The 19665-nt window shown below is 48.4% G+C and overlaps 1 protein-coding gene across 3 annotated transcripts in view; it reads right to left on the minus strand.

Moving 5' to 3' along the window:
* The window catches only part of LOXHD1 (lipoxygenase homology PLAT domains 1), a 182936-nt gene that overhangs the window by 43000 nt on the left and 120271 nt on the right, over window positions 1-19665 (minus strand). For all 3 annotated transcript variants that reach the window (XM_063077310.1, XM_063077309.1, XM_063077308.1), the window contains 5 exons: window positions 18408-18572; window positions 14337-14518; window positions 8621-8737; window positions 7597-7759; window positions 3636-3790 (listed from right to left, as the gene is read on the minus strand). In XM_063077310.1, coding sequence (XP_062933380.1) covers window positions 3636-3790; window positions 7597-7759; window positions 8621-8737; window positions 14337-14518; window positions 18408-18572 — 782 coding nt within the window. The remainder of the gene's footprint in view (window positions 1-3635; window positions 3791-7596; window positions 7760-8620; window positions 8738-14336; window positions 14519-18407; window positions 18573-19665) is intronic.

A 19665-nucleotide genomic window follows, 5' to 3' on the forward strand; every position in this document is an offset into this window, starting at 1 on the left:
CCGGTAAGGCTAGGCTGCAGGAGAGGAGGTAAAGAGGGGCGAGGGCTCTGGGGGAGGTGAGCCCATAGAAGGGCTTAGGGGACAAAGCTCTGGAACATAGGTACACAAGGGTTTTGTGTGGGGTGTGATATCCCTGATTCTAACTTCAGTCAAGTGGACGTCAACTATGTGTGCCTGGATTCTTCAAGGGGAGCTTATTGCAGTGTGCATTCTAGGCCTTGGCTGAGACGGGGCAAGACAGAGGTTGAAAGTGGGAGGCAGGAGCCAGAGGATGGGACTGGGGGAGACAGGTAGCCCTGATGACACCAACTTCCTTCCAAAAGTTTTGCTGAGTGTGGATACTATGTAAATCACTGCAATGAGCCCTGGGAACTTAGCAATGAATACAATAGGACACCCTCTGCCCTCAGGACTTCACCATCTAGTAGGGGGAGAGGACAGGATGGATAATTACAGTCAAGGTGGCAGGAACAACCACCTGTGTGAGCACTAGAGGCAGGGCTGGGAAGCGTCTCCAGGTGGCAGCACTAAGTTGTAGATGGGGGCTGGGCTTTGCAGTCAGCCAAGGTGGGGTCAGCCCACAGGCTGAGGCAACTGCAGGTGAGTGGCAGCAGGTGGTGCCCGCTGACAGCAGGTGTGCATTGGTGCAGTCCTGGGGCATTGGCAATTGACTGAGTTCACTAAAGTGAAAATGGGTGCACTCTGTGACACAGCAATTCCACTTCTTTGCATCTTTCCTGGGGGAGAACTTCACATGTGCACAAGGATGTTTGTTGCAGGAAAATTTTTACAGAGAAAAATTGGAAGCCATCTGGGGGTCTAGCGCTTGGGGAACAGCTAAATAACTCTGGCAAAGTCTTTCCTGTAGGATGTTGTGTGTGTGATGGTTACAAAGAAGCACCAGCTCCATCTATGGTTGAATATCCTGACAGAGAGAGATTTCCAAGACATCCCACTGAATGCCAAAGGCAAGTTGAAGAAGGGTTTATATAGAATGATGCCTTTTATGTAAAAAACTAAAAACCACAGGCCAGCATTATCTATTTTCTATGGGCATGTGTTCATGTATGCATAGAAAATGTTTGGAAAGATGCGGAGACAGGAGAGAGTGTGGGACATCCTGGACACTGGGCCCAGTAGTCCGTAGGGGACATTCTAGGCAGGCTGGCAGAGAGGGCCCTGAAGGATTCAGGTCAGATCTGGGATCCACGGGCAGCACCTGAAGGGTGGGAGTGAGGGAGCAACGCCCTCGGCCTCGGATAGGTTAACTGAGGAAGCCGGAGGATGGACTGGGTGGCGGGGTGAAGCGGGAGGTCAGGCTGGTTCAGTAGGTGAGGGGAGGTGAGGCGGCTGAGAGGTGACAGTCCTGACTCTGCAGATCTGAAGCTACTCAGAAGGAGGATCGCTGGGACCTGGTGATGGAGTGGGTGGGGGTGTGGGGGGGTGCTGCCAGGCAAAGCATGCCCAGGATGACTCCTGGGTTCTAGAGAAAATGATTAGAGAAGTGGACGCTTCTAGATGAACAGCAGTGAACTTAAGTTCACATATAGTACTGATCCAGAAGTAGCTTCAGTTCCCCAGATGGGACATCTAAACTAGAGGTCAGGAGGAGAAAGCAATGGGGCAGAAAATTGAATCTGAATACAGGGGAGAACGAATTTCATCACCTTCATTTATACTTTCATTCATTTATTCATTCAACACATTTATTGAGCACCCACTCTTGGCCTGGCTCTGTGAATACAGCCGTGAATAAAAGTTGATCAGCCATATGCTGCACACTGCTGTTTTTACAGTGCATTCACCAGACATCAGCACCAGGCACCAATGTAGGCAGGGGACAGATGAGCTCTCCCAAGCCTTGACAACACCCAGCACAGGCAAAGAGCTAACTCTGTGCCAGGCATGGTTCTCGGTATTTCACGTGTTCTAATTCAGTTGACTTTTGCAATAACCACAGATTAACTCTTTTTTGTGGAGGAGAAAACAGAGGCACAGAGATGTTAAGTAACTTTTCCAAGATCACACAGCTAGTAAATATCAATGCCAGGTGATCTGAACCCAGTATCTGGGCACCTGATAAGCATGTCCCAAGTGCAAAATCAGGGACATCACATGAATCACTTGACCTCATTGACATTCCATTTTTCCAAAATGCAAAGAGGACAATCCTCTTTCTAGCTACATTGCAAGGACAGTGAACAATTATATATATTGTGGAGGTTGTGTGTGTGTGTATGTTTTCAATGATTTCTCCCTGATACAAAGTGCTCTTACATCTTGTCATGTTTTTCAGCCCAGGGGTCTAATTAGCAATCCCATTACTGTTCCCACTTCAAAAGCAGCAAGCGGGAGTTAAAGGTAAATGGTTCACATCTGGATGATGGAGCAAGCGAATGGGAGTGCTGGGGCCTGACTCCCAAGGACCTGGTGGCCAGCCTGGGGCTCCTGCCATGTGACCTGGCTCATGGGGTCACCAGCCAGCTGCAGACCAGCTTAGATAACACCTGCTTTTCTTGTCCCAGGGCTAATTTCCTCCTCACCATTCCCAAGTGGTTCAATGCTAAGGGTCATGCCTGGCTGAGGGTCAGGCTTAAGACTCTTGATAAATACCCATTGGCTGATGCACGAAATCCCCACACATGCACGGTCACGGGCAAGACCACAGATTGGGTTTTGAGCCAGTCTCCTTAATCTGATCTCCCTGTGGAGTTAGCGTGGCCTGTGTGGATTTCAGGGTGATTTGGGTGAATGAGAGGGGAAGGAAAAGAGGCTGAGGATCAGGTGACGGGAGTAAGGCAGAAAGGGTAAGGACAGAGCAGCTGAGGTGCAGAGGGATGCCAAGCTTGTGGGAAGGGAAATTTGGCAATGCCCTCCTTTAGAGGCCCCTCTGGACAGACTTCTTCCTTTCTGTAAAACCACAGCATGTCAGAGCTGGAAGAGCCTTAGACAAAGTCTAGTCATGGGGTTTTCAAGCCTTTTTACAGCACAGAACTCTTTGCTTAATGAGGGCTTGCTTGGTATTTCAACAGATAGACCAGGCCAAAGTGGATCCACCTTGGTGGGAGTGGGGTACCTGTCTACCCTGACCCCCACCACTGTGACTCCCAAGGGCCTCTGTGTCACCCAGGACTCTGCACAACACAATTTAGTTTATTCATATCTGACCCCTCACTTTATAGATGAGGAAACTGAGGCCAAAGAAGATAAGGAGTGATGGCGGAACCAGGCCTCCAGACCCCCAGTTCCAGACTCTGTTGGGACAGCCCCCTTCCCCCGACTCTGCAACATTCACCTCTGCATTTATGTACCAGCCACAGTGAACTGGATTTTCTGAAGATGATGCAGTCCCCTACAGCCAACAACCTGGGGCTTAAGCAGGCCTTCTCTTGCCCAAGCCCTACCTTCTGTCCCATCCCACTCCCACATGCAGGATCCAGCGGGGGTGCACACCTGGGAGAGGAAGACGAGCTACATATGCAGAGGGAGAGGGCCAAGGACAAAAGCCCAAATGAGGGTACATGGCATCCCACAAAGCTCCCAGACATCCCTGGGGATTAAGAAGAGCTGGTGCCCAGATAGCTGGACCTGGGGAGGAGAAGGGAAGAGGGGTAAACTCGGCGTGCCCCTCATACCGTTCCTTTCTCGAATTTGTTGGTACGGTTCTCCGACTTGCCAAGGTACCGCTCCCCGGTGTCCCCAAGGTCTCCATAGATGGTAATGTAGACCTTGGCATCCGTCCCTGCCCCGGGAATGTTCCCTGTGAAGATCTGCACCGAGTACAACACAACTGGGCAGGCAGTTGGAAAGACAGACAGACAAAGGAAAGAAAAGAACGACAGCACTTTAGGTCTGGGTGAACTGGATCTGCAGGAGGTATTAAGCTTCTGGCCCAGACCTTGAGGAGTTAGTGTCTTCCTTTTACGTGCTCAACTGTGCATATTCAGCACAATTCTGTGTGAATTCTCTTGCGGGAAGTTTGCGCATCTGATCTGGACACAGGTGAGCTCTTGGAAACCCAAAGGAAGAGACTTTTCTGAGCATCCCTCAAACCATCCACCCGTACAGCCACCTACAGTGTCCAGGGAGATGAACTCAGGAAGCTGCCTGAAATGTGTCCACATGTGGCCACCACATCTACCTGCCATGGCACACTGACAATAATATGCCTTCCTGTTTCAGGGTGACAAATGTCAGTGCCAGAACCTTCTAACTGGTTTATGGAAAAAATCAGATATTGAAAGAATAGTTTCCCCTCAGTGTTGATTTCCTTGTTTTTATTTGTTTTTCAACCTATGACCACTCCTTCCTTCCCCTAGTGCTCCAGGAAAACTCCTCTCACCAAAGCCACAGTGACCACCACCCTCTCCTTTGTCTCCCATGGCCTGTGGGAAGGGCTCAATAAGTATCGGTGTGACAGTTATTAAAAATGATTAAGGAAAGTAAAAACTAATGGTGTTTGTTTTCATTTTGCTGGATAGACTCATCAGGGAAGAATAAAATATCTCTTTTTCCAACCCAGGGGAGAGGCAAATCTCGGGTTTTTATGACGGCTGAGATTCTTTGTTCCCTCACCATATTCCTCCATCCTAAGAGATTTTGAGTTTCAGGCCAAAGAAGAGAGGGCTAAGCTGGATTGTCTGCAAGGGAGACGGGTGGTAGCTGAAGCTTTGAGATGAAAGGTAGAAGTGGCCAAACTGGGAAGAAGGTTAATTTCCCTTGTCGTGGGAGGGCTGAGGATTCCGATTACCCACTGGTGGCAGGGATCCCTCACTTGCACACAGAGACCCAGCAGGGAGCTGGCCACCGGGCTTATTTGGAGACTTAAAGCTGGAAGGAGGCCTCAAGGGTGGACGAGAGGGTCTCCTGGCAAAGCCAGGTTTATGCAGGAGTGTTCCTGGCCACCCAGAGAAGTGATACCTGAGCGTTGGCAAAGAAACCACAGCAGCAGTGGCACCGTGCGGCAGGGAGCACAGGCGGGGGTGGAACTCACTCTGGACTAAGGCCAGGCCCCTCCTCTGAGCCTCAGGATTCTTATAAGATCCCTGGAAAGGGAATTCCCCCTCCCTGCAGTGACTGAGATGGACTTTCTTATGAACCCTTGCAAGTGGGCTCAGAACCACATTTCATTAAATTTAGGAAAATAAGGTAATGTGAGTTGCTCATACCCATGATTATGGAACACAGTCACACCCACAACATGGTTCCTAGTGTTTTCTTATTTTCCTTGGATTTTGAGCACTATTCTCTCCGTCAGCCTCTCTGCATGCTCCCTCTTAAGTAGCTTTATGAGCTTCTACGCTTCTGCCCACCCCTTGGACACCAGGGTCTCCTGAGTTCCATCCACATTCCTCAGCCCTCATTTTGCACATCCTGGTGTTGACTTCCTTGAGTTTTCCAAGTCTGTATCTCCAGCCCAATTCCCTCCTACCGGAAATCTCCACCTTGGCTGAGTATCTGATGAATAACATGCACACTGACATGGACAATATTATCGCTGGTCAAAACATCACTAACTCACACATCCAACCCTGAATTCAACCCCATCTTACACCCCCTTTCCAAACCCTCTCTGCACCCATCTTCCATGCCTTGGTGGCCCCACCCAACCCCCTGCTCTCTAAAGCTCCCTGGTGCATTGGAAGAATTGATCAGCAGAGGCCTGCCTCCCACCACGGGCAGAAACCAGGGACTAATCACACTGCCCCCACCCCCACTCAGCTTAGTGCAGAATCCACTCAGCATTTCATGTGCTACATTACTCAATAAAATCTCTCTTTGTTCCTTAAAAGAGTCAACATTACCCAATCCTGTCTCGCTAGTACTGACATGAGGTAACATTAGGAATCTTGTCACAGTTTAGACTCAACAGTAGACTGTCTTAGCCCTTCATTTTTCCCTACCATCCACTTCCTAGGTGTGCATTCAGGCCTGCGCCACACCTGAAGTAACTGCAGGTGGGGCAGGCTTGTTAGGATACCCTTTCTAGGAGCCCTAGTCTTGCATGGGATGCTGTGTCACTAGTGGCTGTGATGAAATGACCTTCCTACTCCCCCACCCACCCACCCCACTGCTTTCTCCAGCCCTTTGCAATTAGGCAAACTGATTCAGCTTCTGGGTGCTGAGCAATGCACTTATACAGTCAGATTCAGCTATTTCTGGAACCTCCTCCCTCCCCATCCCACCCAGGCCACACAGCTCATCAGTGGAAAGATGTTTCCCTAGAAACATCACTGAGCTCTGAGTGGGTTTCATGGCATGCTATTCATACAGAACAGCCCAAGTGTGCCACTGGGACAGCTTTCTAGGGTGTCCTCTGGGGTCCAAGTACAAAAGGAATTTGCCCTCCCAGATTTAATAGCGGGGAAAATGTAGAAAAAGAAATATGAGTAGGGAAAGGCATGCTATTGAGGGAACACTTGTTTTTATTTCTAAGTGAGTGAAAACCAGATTAAAGGAATGTTAGAGCTATAGCCATTTTACTTCCAGTGATAAAAAGGGAAAACAACATTTGTCTTTTATTTTTTGACTGTCTTATCAGCTTGGTGGGCAGAAAGACCTGTTTCCCTGGCTCCTTATGGGACCTGGAATCTTACTCCAGCTTTTTTGAGAAGGCAACACAACACATTTAAACTGTATTTCCAAGCATCTGGAGCTTCTCTGTTGGAGACTGCCCTGTTGGAGAGACCCCTAGTATTCTTTTGTATATCATCAGTGGTAGGAAGTCTGTGTTTTGCAAGTGAATTTGATTTTTGAAATAGCTAATGATTATTCAGAGCTGAATGGCTGATGAATAACACGGGGACAGACAGGGACAATGCCAACGCTGATCAAAACAGAGGCGTGACTGTCCATGTGTTCCCGGAAGAATGTGCGCATGCACATACACATATACACTTACACAATGTAGAAAGAGGGAGACAAGGAGGCTGAGGACCAAGCCTTGACAAACACCACCTGGCATGAGAAAGGACACCAGTGCTCCGTGGACTATTTGGTGGTGTCACCAAAGCAAAGGAGGAGGAAGTACAGGAAGTGGATGGTCAGGTTGATGCAAATCTTACAGAGAAAACCACATCGATGAAGAAAGGACAAAGGTAACTGGCCCATACAGAAAACGAACTCATGACCTTGGGCACTCTGAAGCTGAACCCAACCGCTGAGAGCAGATACACAACAGCTCCAGTTGCATATTAATCCAGGACGTTTCTTGATTCATGCCAAGTAGGGACAGCCAGATCCAGCAAGAGCAGAGAGGACTAAGCCACAGAGATTGGTAGCCAAATGGACAAAGAGTAGGGAGAAAATAAGGGCCAGGATAATTCAGGCATGGGACACCCCATATATGGGTGTATTATCACAAAGTCGGACCAGGAAAGGATCTGAGCACAAACCTCTGCCATTCATTAGCTGTGTGAGCTTGGGCAGGTTATATGTCTCTATAAGCTTTAGTTGTCCCCTCTACAGAACGGAGATAACAGTAGACCCTCCTCCTACTGTGAAAAGGCTCCGTCTGGCACAGGGAAGGTGCTCTCCAAGGGATAGCCATGGTCCTGGAGCTGCCGATGATGCTGAGGGTGACCACACCACACTTACTGTCCAGGGGCTCCTCCACTTCCTTGTAGACTTGTCTTAAGGACCCATCTTTCATGTATTTCTCAGTGAAGATGTCATAAGGGACCAGTTCTCGAATGGTCTTCTTGTCATCCTCGGAGGTGGCAAGCCACCGATCGCATGGGAAAGTCAAGGTCTCTGTACCCTGGGGTGAGGAGGAAAGAGTAAAATTAGTCCTTAATGTGGAAGCTGCCGACTTCAGGGGTTCATCACATGTCAGTATGCACGGGGAGCCTCCTTGTCCCTGCCCCAATTTCAGTAGATCCAGTCTTACTTAAAGACTTGAACCACATCAAGGGCTACCTTTTGAAGGCTGGGGTTCCCGGGGTCACTTAGTAATACATATCTGAACCCCATCCCAGAGACTCCGATTCAGTGGTTAAGGGGAGGGGGATCTATACTTTTAAATTGCTCCCAAGTCATTCATAGCCACAGCCATGACTGAGAGCTATCTCCTAGGTTTAGAATTTTGTGATTTCAGAATGTTTTCCAAGTTGTTTGGGGTGAATTTTCTTTTTCTTTCTTTCTTTTTTTTTTTTACCGGCAAGGGGATAGCAACCCTCGGCTTGGTGTCCTCCGCACCACACTCAGCCAGTGAGCGCACTGGCCATCCCTATATAGGATTCGAACCCACGGCCTCCGCACTACCAGCGCTGCACTCTCCCGAGTGAGCCATGGGGCCGGCCCTTGGGGTGAATTTTCTTATGTGAGCTGACCTTGAGTAGCAGGAAGGGCTTGCTGGTCACTCACAAGTAGTATGGACTTAAGGCAGGGAACAGAGACATGGTTGCCAGACCTTGCACCTTGACCATTAAATCAGGTTCTAGAAGATTCTGCCATGGATCTGAGCTAGTTCCTTCACTCTGAGTGAATGGGGTGAACTTTCCTCAGGAGGTTTCATCTCAGTAAGGCTGAAGTAGCCAGCAGGTTCTTACAAGGAATCTGCCTTGAATCTCTTCTGGAAAGGGGCAAAAGAAATAGCAGGACAGTCCAGTCAAAAACTCACGTCTTTATCTGGGAGGAGCCTGCGGATGTCCACGTAGGAGCAGTGCCACCCAGGATTAATGCCTGTGTTATCATGGCCAATCCGAATTTTTTCAATGACTTCTCCCACATCTTCTAACTTTGGAAATGAGAAAAGCCACCAGATGTTAGTCAAAACATCTAGGAAAGTACAATTTCAGTGACATCAGGCCTTCCCAGGGCACCTTCCCTTAAGCCCCTTTGAACTCCAGGGGTCATCTCTCCTCTGTCCAGCCAGAAAGCCCCCACTCCTCTCTACACAGGCCATGCTTATGCTTCACGTTCCCTCTCCCCTCTTAAGATCAGCCTAGACTCCAGAACTCAGTTCAATCCACCTTCTCTAGGAGGTGTCCCCATGCTTCAAGGGGGAGCCCAGCCCCCGTCTTCCATTACTCGCTGTCATAGCAGCTCATTCTCTGTTTGAGAACTCACCTGATCACTGGAAGAAGAGTTTTGTCCATGCTCCTGCCTTGCCAGGCTGACCTTGTCCACATGCCTTAGCCCCAAGAACCCCTCCATTTCTAGCCACTCTTTTTCTATGCTTCCACAAACTCCAGTCCTTAGACTTGACATTCTCTTGCCACAGGGACTTTGCACATGCTCTGATGGCCTCTCTCCTTTTCTCCTCTTAACTAATCTAATGCCTTCTTAGCTCAAGAATCACTTCCTCAGGAAAGCACCTTTGACCTCCCCAAGAAAGTCAAATTTCTTTGTGATAGGCTGTCACAGCACAGTGTGACTCCCTCAGAGCTCTTCGCACAGTCCCAAGTTTGCATTTATTTGGGTGATGCCTACCTTCTCCTCCACTACTGAAAGCCACAGTGGCAGGCATCCTCTGCTCACCATTGTATCCCCAAGGCCTAGACCAGTGCCTGTGACCTAGAGACTCAACAAGTACTGATTGAAAGGATGAAAGAATGAGTGTTTCCTCATCTGCAAGATGGGTATGTTACATCAGCAGGTCCTCTCATAACATGGTGGTGAACCCTAACCATGATGGTACGTGTGAAAATCCCTTTGGATGGAAAAGCTGACATGTGTATGCCATGGTGAGCCCCTGGACTAGGGGGCTACAGCCTCTTCTGTCCCCTGCCTGGAGCCTGCGGGCACGGGGTGCAGACAAGGAGCTCGGTCAGGCCTGACTGATTGCCTGACCCCTTGGAGCCCCTCTAAGGAATAAGGGAAGCAGCCAGGCACAAGGTACGGCCATCCACTCAGCTTGGCACACAGATGCCAGCTCTCTCCCTGCCAGGCCGCCTTCTATCATCCTGCCAGCCCCATCCCCAGAGCCTCCAGGAGACTTGGGGGCCTCTCCTGGTTCTTGTGCGCCACATTCACTTCTGAAATGATCCTCTGCATACTGATCCACATCCTGCCTTGTCCCGAAGAGGATCTGGGGCAATAGCAGGATAAGAAATAGATGAAGGAGGTAGGGCAAAGAAGAAAGAAGGGCAAGGAGATACAATGATGCCCTGGCTCATGGTCAGCCTGAAAGGGACCTTAGCCAGAGAACGGCCATCTTTGGGGTAACTAAGACCAAGCAGAAAATATCAGTTAGCCATTGACTTGGGAACGGCTAATCATCAGTTCCTGAGATTAGTAGAGGAAATAAGAAACTGACCATATGGCTGAAATTGCCCAGAGATGAAATCATGCCCCAAAAGTATCCTTCTCAAAAGTTTGTTTCTGTCTGTCTCCCATTACACCCTCTTATGCTGATTTACTATAGATGTTGTGCACATACAATTAAGAATTGAAACTATTTTTTCTTTTTTTTCTTACCTCCCTAATTAACTGCAAACAGAGGAAATCCAAGAAAAGGCAAAGCACCCTAGCTGATTATTAACTCACCTCTTTCTTAAAAGAAAATTGAATCCACATTAGTTACAGGTACAACTAAGGTGTTTTTATGTTCCAGTGATGCCTGACTGAGGTTATTGTCTTTGAGGTCTGCCTAGAAAATAAGGACTCCAACCCTGAAATAACATCCTTAAAGCTGGCCAGTCCACCACCTGCAGACTCCATGATGCCAAAGCATCCAGTCCATCATAGAACCCTGACATCTGACTCAGACCCTCTGCTAATCCTGTGACCAGCCTCCCCCTTTTCTGCAGGACAAAACCCTTAATTCACTTCCCATATCTTCTCCTTTATAAACCCCAGAACAGGCATCAGAAGGTGGGATGACTTTAGCCTGGTCATCTCCCAGATGCCAGTTATTTGAATAAAGCTTCCAGTCCTTGCACCAACTTTTGGACTTCCGAGTTATTTGGTTAGTGTGAGAGGGCAAGCCGAGCCTGGCTGCTGGTAACAGGCCCACAGAGTTCATGCTATGAGGTTTGGTATAACAGTTGGGGGTTGGGGTGGGGGTGTCTGCACACTTGAGTTTCTTGGCGGCCCTTCTGTGAAGCTGGCTGCCCCAACCACTCCATCCAGCTCTCAGGTGCCATGAGGAGGTGGCTTAGTCAGCTCCGGTGTGAATGGAGAGCTCTTGATGAGTGAATGGTGTCTGAATGACTGATTGAGTCATTCATTGGATGCAAAGCGACCTCTGAATGAACCAGAGCAGCCTGCAACCACTGCTTCCTTCCTCCCCACACCACCACCCACTGTTGGCAGCCAAGGGGGGGCCCATTAACACCGCTTGGGGAACCCCCTCCCCCCAGCTCTACCTTCATTCTTTCCAATTCTAGCCCTGGCTCTGCCACCTGCTACCTGACTCTCCAAGTCACTTGACCCTCCAAACCTTAACTTCCTCATTTATAAAATGGAGAGAATGGTGTTTTACTCAGCTGAAGGCAGGGGCAAGGACAGGGTAAGTTCTTGAGGTCTCTTCTAGGCCTAAGATCACAGACATGGTTCCTTTTGCCAAGTGTTTTCTATTCTAAGTGACTGGCAGAGCACTACATTGCTGTGAACTCCATGCATTAGCAAGGAGGTGACAGTTGCTGTTGATGCTGCTACCATGCAGGACCCTTCCCAACTCCCTACTGGTCAGCTGCCCACACAGCATCAGAGAAGTGAGAGTCCAGATCCATGATGGCCCTTTGGAGGTCTTGTGAGCCCCCGAGGGCTCTGAATCATTAAACAAAGATCAGTGATTCCAGGCTGACGTTGGTGCCTTGGACATTATTAATGAGGCTTATTCTTTCACCCCTGGAGAAGCCGGAAACCACTGGTAAAATCCTTGGTCTGAAGGATCTCCACTTGAGGACCCAGTCTGCCTGGCAGAACCAGGGAGGGAAGAGTTGCCTGCCTTTCCCTCTGTCCAGAGGCATGTTTTTCTCCTTGCCCATCTCAGATCTTTGAGATTCAAGTTGTGTGGGTCTTGGTTTCAATGGCACTTCTGTGACCCTAATCCTCCAGCCACTCATTTGCATGTGCGAGGTGGGCATCTCAGCCCTGACCCCTCAGAGAGCCAGGAGGCCTTTAGGGGACTGCTAGTCATGGTATGGTCTTTAGGGGACTGCTGGTTATGGGGTGGGCCTCAGAGAGAGATTCAGGATGTCAGCATCAGAAGGATCTGGTGTTCTCCTGGGAGGTGAAAGAATTAAGAAGAAAAGATTCTGGAACTGAACTGCTTGAGTCCAGATCCCAGATCTGCTGTTTTTATGACCCTTTGACTAAATTACTTAACCTTCCTGTGCTCCATTTCCTCATCTATGAAATGGGGTAATCATGCTGCCTCCCTCTCGGAAATGCAATAAGGATTAAATGAGTTGACACACATCAAGTGCTTAGAGAAGGGCTGGCACAAAGGACATGCTCAGTGACTCTTAGCTGTCATTGCTCTTTTCCTGGCCAACACCTTTGTCTTAGGACAGGGCCACAGAGAGAGAAGTGGCTTGCTCAGGAGTTAGCTTCTGAGCCAGAGTCAGAACCCAGGGTTATGGATTCACAATCCAGTGCTCTACCTGTTACCTGAAGATCAATTGGAAAAGAGAAGAGGAGAAGCAGGGACACAGGCAGATGGAGGGACAGAGGCCAGCAGACAAAGCCTTTTCATCGTTTCCAAGCTTTCATGCTCCCCTAAGACCCACATGGATTTGAAAAAAAAAAAAAAGAAAGAAAGAAAAAAAATAGCAACAAATTACCAGCAAATTATAGCTGTATATTAGTGGGGGCCTCATTGATAAAACACCCTGGAAGTCGTGCTGAGGCGTAATCACAGCCTCAACTACTGACGGCATCAGGCTTGGGTGACTCAGGCACTACAACATTGGGTGGATGAGATGTTAGCTTTGTGTGGATGAATGAATCACCCTTGAATTTTCTGTGTTAAAAGACTCAACAAAGGTGATAGACCTTCCCACAGGTGCTGACTGTTCCTAGAGAAGGTGGGGAGGGAACAGGGGGTCCCCTGGGACAGAGGCTGGCCAAGGAAGAAGGAAGGTGCTCTGGAGTTTGTGCCCCACCACAGACTAAGGGGCCCACTACCTGGAGAGTCCAGGCTCCCAGGGCTCCTGGCTCTTCTCCTTCAGGGTCTCCCGTGCTTCCCCTCTGCACCCTGGCTCATCCCTGCCCTCTGCCCAAGTCACCGCAGCTCCTCCTGGCATTCTAGCCAAATCTCAAAGCACACGCTGTGCTTATTTCCACTGTTGGGCCCTTGGCTATGCTGTTCTCCTTGCTAGGAATACTTTTCCTCCTCATCCCTGCTTGTGCCTACTTTCAGGTCCACTTCAAAGCCACCTCTTCCAGGGAGCCTCCGCCTTCTCCACCACCTATATGGCAAGGCTTAGTTTGTTTTCTAGTCTACTGCAATAGCTAAGAGCCCATATTCTGGAGACAATCTTCCTGGGTTTAAGTGCTGTTTCCACTACATCCTAGCTGTGTGGTTTTAGGTAGGCTACTTAATGCTCTGTGCCTCAGTTTCCCCATCTTTGCACAGAGATAATTACAGCACAGAGTTGTGAGGCTTGTGAGTTAATACAGATAAATCCTTTAAGACAGTGCCTTCTATCCCAGAAGGTCAGTTATGATGATGATCACCAGACTCTTCCGTCAGCTTTGTGTGAAGGCCTGGCGTCCTCATCCAGACTGCAACCCCCTCACAGGCAGGTTCTGGGCACTCCCCTTCTCTTGTGTCTCCCACCCAACCTAGCACACAGCTGGGCACCCAGGGCAGGCCCAGAGAGTGTACTTTGAATTGAAGTGTATGGGATTCCATGGTGCTGTGACCTTCATCCATAGTAAAAATCTAACAATAAACCCCCATTGCGGAAACCTAATGGGGAGCTGTGGATTACACAGGATGTTTTCCTGTATTGACTTGTTTGGCCATAGCTTGAGAGCTGAATAGGAGACCCTATCCCTACTTGATCATTGGTGGTGGGATTCCTATCCGCCCCGGCACCCCAGAGCCAGCAAGTCTGGAAGCCATGCTGCACCTATGGATAGGTGTCTGCTGTTGTTCCAAGCAGCAGAGATGCCCCATTGGCACTGTGCCTCTAGCTTTGCCAAGTCCTCTCTATCCATTATTGCTTTTGACCCTGACACCTGTCCTGGAGGGGCAGGGTAAGCTTCACATCCTCCTGGTTAGTTGGATGTACTGAGGCCCAGAGAAATTAGATGAGCTGCGTTTCTTCCTCACTAATACCAGCCCATCAAGAAGGGTGTGTGTACTGCCCTGAATGCAGGGCTCCTTTCCCTGCCGTCTCTCTCGCCCACCCCAATCTGGGACAGCCTGCTGAGCCAGGTACCTCCACAATGAAGCGGGAAGCAGATTTCCTCTCAAAGAACACCTTCTGCTCCCTTTTGTTGGTGCACAGGTACTTCTGCTGGGTGCACACAGCATCGCAGCCGTAGATGACAATGAAGATGTTGGCATCTGTCCCAGCAGCAAAAACATCACTGGTGTAGAGGGTGATCTCATAAGGGACGACTGATGGTGATGGCCAGAGGGCAAAGCCAGAGGGGATGAAAGAACAGAAAAGAAACATGGCTGAGATAAAATTCTTTTTTTTTTTTTTTTAAAAGATGACCAGTAAGGGGATCCTAACCCTTGACTTGGTGTTGTCAGCACCACACTCAGCCAGTGAGCGAACCGGCCATCCGTATATGGGAACCGAACCCGGGGCCTTGGTGTTATCAGCACCGCACTCTACCGAGTGAGCCACGGGCCGGCCCCGAGATAAAATTCTTCACAGTACCACCCGCCCAGACCCTTTCACTGGGGAGCTGCTGCCCAGGGACTTAGACCTTCATATGGTTGCCTAGCAACCACAGGTGGGAGGCCTGTCATGCCAGTTGCCCATGGAAGGCCCCAGTCTCTTCAGACCTGGGTCTTCGAGCCTTTCACATCACAGAGCTAGTAAAGTGGATTGGTTGAAAGCACAGGCTTTTGAATTCAACAAGCCCAGGCTGTAACTCAACTATCTGCATGACCTGGGAAAGTTACTTACAAGCCTCAGTTTCCATTATCTGTAAAGTGCCCTTGACATGGTGCTTATGTGAAGATATTCTATAAACAGGAGCATTAGATTTCAGTGGGCAACTCACCATTGGGATCAGCCTATCTACAGTGGTGAGAATCCTGTCTCTTTTCTCACCATCCCCTGCTTCTAGCCCCTCACTCGTTCCAAGCTGGCCTGACCCCAATCCACCCATGCCACACCGGCTGCCTCACTCAGTTCCTTCACTTTATAGGGATCTTCCATAGGGGAGGAGATAGGTGCAGGTGAGAGCTGAGCCAGAGTTTACTCAGTCACACCAGGGACTATCTGTCCTTGAATGAGAGTTGACCCATCAATGCTGTCCCGGTGGGTGGACTCCAGCAGGAGTAGAGAACATTATTTCTCCATGCATGGGATGAAGACCCTTTGCTTCATAGCTTTTGGGATGCTTGTTAAAAATGCAGATTCTCAAACCCCTTCTCAGATTCTCTGCAGGGTGGATTTAGGGATCTAAATATTTAACTCATACTTTACACTAAAGTCTGAGACCAGTAGTCTAAAACAATGCATTGTTGTCTATAGGTTAGTTCGTTAGCAGGTTGGTTCATTAAAGCGTTGTTAAATAAGCTTAGTGGGTTGTCACTAGTATTTTTAAAAATATATGGAACAGAATAGAATCAAATAGAAAATATCACTGTATATCACACATAGTGAGGGTAACTTTTTTGTGACACTTATTTGTTGCATATGTATATGAATGTGGGTCACAGTTAAAAAAAAAAAAGATTGAAAACCCAGAAGGAAGAGTTCCAGTGGAATCTCGACCCTTGAAAGGAGTCACATTAGAAGTGACCTTCTCTCAGGTGGCCCCAACCTTCTACAGATGAAGAATTTGCTTTTCATTTATTGTCATGGGTACTTCACTGTAGAACTGTAGTAGGAATTGTTGTAGCAGTAATAGTCATTACTGATTGAGTACTTACCACATGCCAGACTCTGTACTAAGCTCTCTATAGTCCTTATTTCTTTTAATACCCACAATGACCTGATAAAGTAGGTATTATTATACCCATTTCACAGATGAGAAAACTAAGGTTCAGAGAGGTGAGGTAACTTGCCCAAGGTTACATGATGAAACTTGAACTTGAACACTTGTCTAACCTCAAAGGCTGTGTGATCAGCCTCTAGGGGTGTTGTCATTGTGAACTGGAGGTAAGTCCTGCTGCCTACCCACAAGCCATCAGGCCACATGGGTAGCCCATGGAGGTGACTACCAGCCCCACAATGGCTTAAGTGGGCCCTCACTTGTGGGTTGAAGGGAAACACAGCCCCAATCCAGCCAGGCCCTCAAGCAATATCAGAGGCACGTCTCTACAGCGTGTAGTCCTTTCCTTTGAGTCCTCTTGGGTTTCTCCCTGGCCTATGACCTGGGAGGCTTTGAGCAGAAAAGCTGGCAACAGGATCTGAACTTTCCTGAGACGAGCTTGCAGTAGAAGCCCATTTCTGGCCCACCCTTCAGCCCTCATTCCTCCAGGCCTAGGCCCAGGCTTGGTTCCTGGTTCTAGTTCTGCTTCTGCTGTTGGGTAGCTGTGTGTCTTTGGGCAAATGATAATACTTCTCTGGGCCTCAGTTTTCTCACCTATAAAATGAGGATCTTAAACTAGATCTGTGGTTTTCAGTTTGTTTAAATGTGGAATTCCTGTAAATTCATTTATCAAGAATGTTTGGAAAAAAATGTGACTTTTTCAAGCTGAGGAGCTGCTCTGAATGGCATCAATTGGGTGGGAGGCTTTCCTCTCTCAGCCTTTCTGCTCCATCCACCAGCTGCCCTGAGACACCTCCTTCACATACCAGGGCTTCTCAGAACATTTGTTGGAGCCTAAGTTTCCTCCCAGCCCTAACGCGGCATGATTCTGACATCCAGAGTTCTATGCTGTGCCCCGCCTATCCCATGGAGCCTTCCTAACCCATACGCCTCTCCTGTGTGGGCAGCACATTTCAGACGCTCCTTGACCAGCTCTTCTGAGTCTGTTCTTTATGGTTTCACGTGTATTGGGCAGCCTGATGAACTGTCAAATCTAGGTTCTGAGATTCTTTCTAGTGCCCTGATAAGGACAGCTGGGCACTGATTCCCACTATTCCTGGGACTGCAGCTCCCAGTTCATTGGAGGTCCCTGGCTTTGGTCCCCCAAGGCCTTCACCAGTCAGTGAAGCAGGTTCTGAGCAGCAGACCCCTCCTCTCTGTGCCCACCTAGAGGGTGCTGCACGTATAAGCTGTATCTCAGCTCTTCAGCCTGAAAGTCAAGTCTTTCCTGCATTTGTTTTTTCAAATGTGAGTTTAAGACAGCAGGCAAATGGATTAGTTTTAATATCTGGATGGAACTGAACATATTCAAGGTCAAGGCATACAAAACTTTTTTTTTCCTTTTTTCTTTCTTTCTTTCTTTCTTTCTTTCTTTCTTTTTTGTGCAGAACAAGACATATACTGAGGTGTAAATAGAGCAGTGGGTACCTCTATCCTCAAAGGTCCCACCCCCTACTGCTGACACCTGTGTACATCTGTCAGGTCAGAGTCTGTTCTAGACTGTAGGTGACTCCTGGGGAGAGAGGCTGGATCGAGGGTTTGTTTTGTACATGTCTGGCCAGGGAAATGTCGCTTTATTTATTTAGTTATTTGGGGAAATCTTTTGGTATAGTTCATTATTTAGTTAGAAGAAAATTGTATGCTCTGAGTTTGGTTTGGATTTCACCAAATTTAGACAATTTTTATAGTTTGGTTGATTACAGTTTGATTCTCAGTACCTAGTACACACTTACCTGTATATAAACACTGAATGTATATTATCTGATGTTGAGAGTGGAAAGGAAGTGTCAAAACTTCACCAAATTACTCACCTTCCTCTTTTCCTTTAGCCAGTAAAAGGAATTACATTTACCTTCTTTTGGCATTCTCCCCCTCCTCCCCACCCCCAATCAGGAGAAAAGTTTATAGTGATGTTTTCATTGGCCCATTAACGACTAGAATAAGGATTAGTAATGGGTTGATAATGATTCTTCACAATTAGACCTTATCTTTCTTCTTTTTGGAATATTACAACCATCCTGCATTATTACCTCTATTTTACAGATGTGGAAACTGAGTCCTAGAGAGATTAGGCCCTCTACTAGTTTGGAGTAGAGTTTGGAATAAATCCCATATTTTCTTTCCCTGGGTCTAGGACTCTGTCCACAGCCCCCACAGAGCTCAAGAAACTTTGGAAAGAAATGAGAGACCCAAATCTCCAAGGTGGGCCTAGCCCAGAATCAGTACTGGAGGAAGAATTGGGGCAGAGTTGGGGTGGCAGGCAACGGGGTTCCAAAGGAGGGCATGGTTCCTACATGGTGTGTACAGCCTTGTCTGAAGCTCTGCAGGGAAGAGGTCCCTGATGATGGTCCCATCATCTTCATTCTTAGCCAGCCAGCGACCACAGGGAAACGTCATGCACTTTCCAAGAGATGGAGCATCCACTTCTACCCAGTCTACAAACCAGCCTGGTGCCTTCCCTGGAGAGAGAGGAGACAGAGAACCCATCAAGGACTTGTGTTTCCTGTGGGTAACTTCAAGGACTCCAAACATCTTTCTCTACTCGATGGCTGATCCTTACAGCTTCACCGTTACTGTATCATCCTTTTGCTGACAGCATTGCTCAAATGATTCCTATTAAACGTGCACCCAGATGAAGCTGGAATGCACTCCAGGCTGCTGTCAGTAAAATTAGCAAGAGTGAAAGAGCTTCGAGAGATGACAGGTGGATAGGGAAAGTCTGGGGGAAGGGAAGTGAGGATGCTGTCCAGGGTGGAAGGGCTCCAAACAGGGAGCCCAGGGATGCCAAAGAGAGCCTGTGTTCACAAAGACTTTATAATTTCACCCAGTGGCAAGGATGACACAACTCCCTGGCTCAGTTTGTGATGGATGAAGGGAAGGGAAATGCGTGGAGGAAATGAGTGGATGTGTCTCTCTGGGAAAATGAGTGCTCAAGTTTAAAGAAGGAAATGGAAGTTTAAAGAGAACCCTGTCCCTACATTTCCTACAGTCCCTACAGTCCTTACAGTCCCGGGTGCTAGGATGAGGGTCCCTTCTTTGGGCTTAGAAGAGGTGGTATTAGGACCAAGAAAAAAAGTCCTACTTAGAAAAAACATGGGCACATCCTCTGTCTGGCTGCAATGTCAGTGGGTTCCACAAAGGGATGGCTAGATCAGTGCTTCTCAAAGTGTGGTCCCCAGACCAGCAGCCTCAGCCTCACCTGGGGTCTTGTGAGAAATGCAAATTCTCAGGTCCCAGCCCAGACCTACTAAATCAAAGACCCTGGGGTCAGGCTCAGCAATCTGTGTTTTAATAACCCCCAGATGGTTCCAATGCACACTCAGGTTAGAGAACTACTGAGCTGGATCAGGGGTTTTCAAATACAGCTGCATATGAAAACTACTGAGGTTGGGGGATAGGGGAATGCTGTAGAAATCACCAGTGTCCAGGTCTCATTCCAGACCAATTTGATCAGAGTCTCTGTGTGCAACCAGGGCTCCACTGGGCTCAAAGGCTTGAGAAAGCTGTGTCACGGAAGGCAGATGGCATCCAGTTTCTTTCCCAGATGCCCAC

Source organism: Cynocephalus volans, chromosome 13 (genome assembly GCF_027409185.1).
Source record: "Cynocephalus volans isolate mCynVol1 chromosome 13, mCynVol1.pri, whole genome shotgun sequence".
In the NCBI taxonomy this organism is placed as follows: domain Eukaryota; kingdom Metazoa; phylum Chordata; class Mammalia; order Dermoptera; family Cynocephalidae; genus Cynocephalus; species Cynocephalus volans.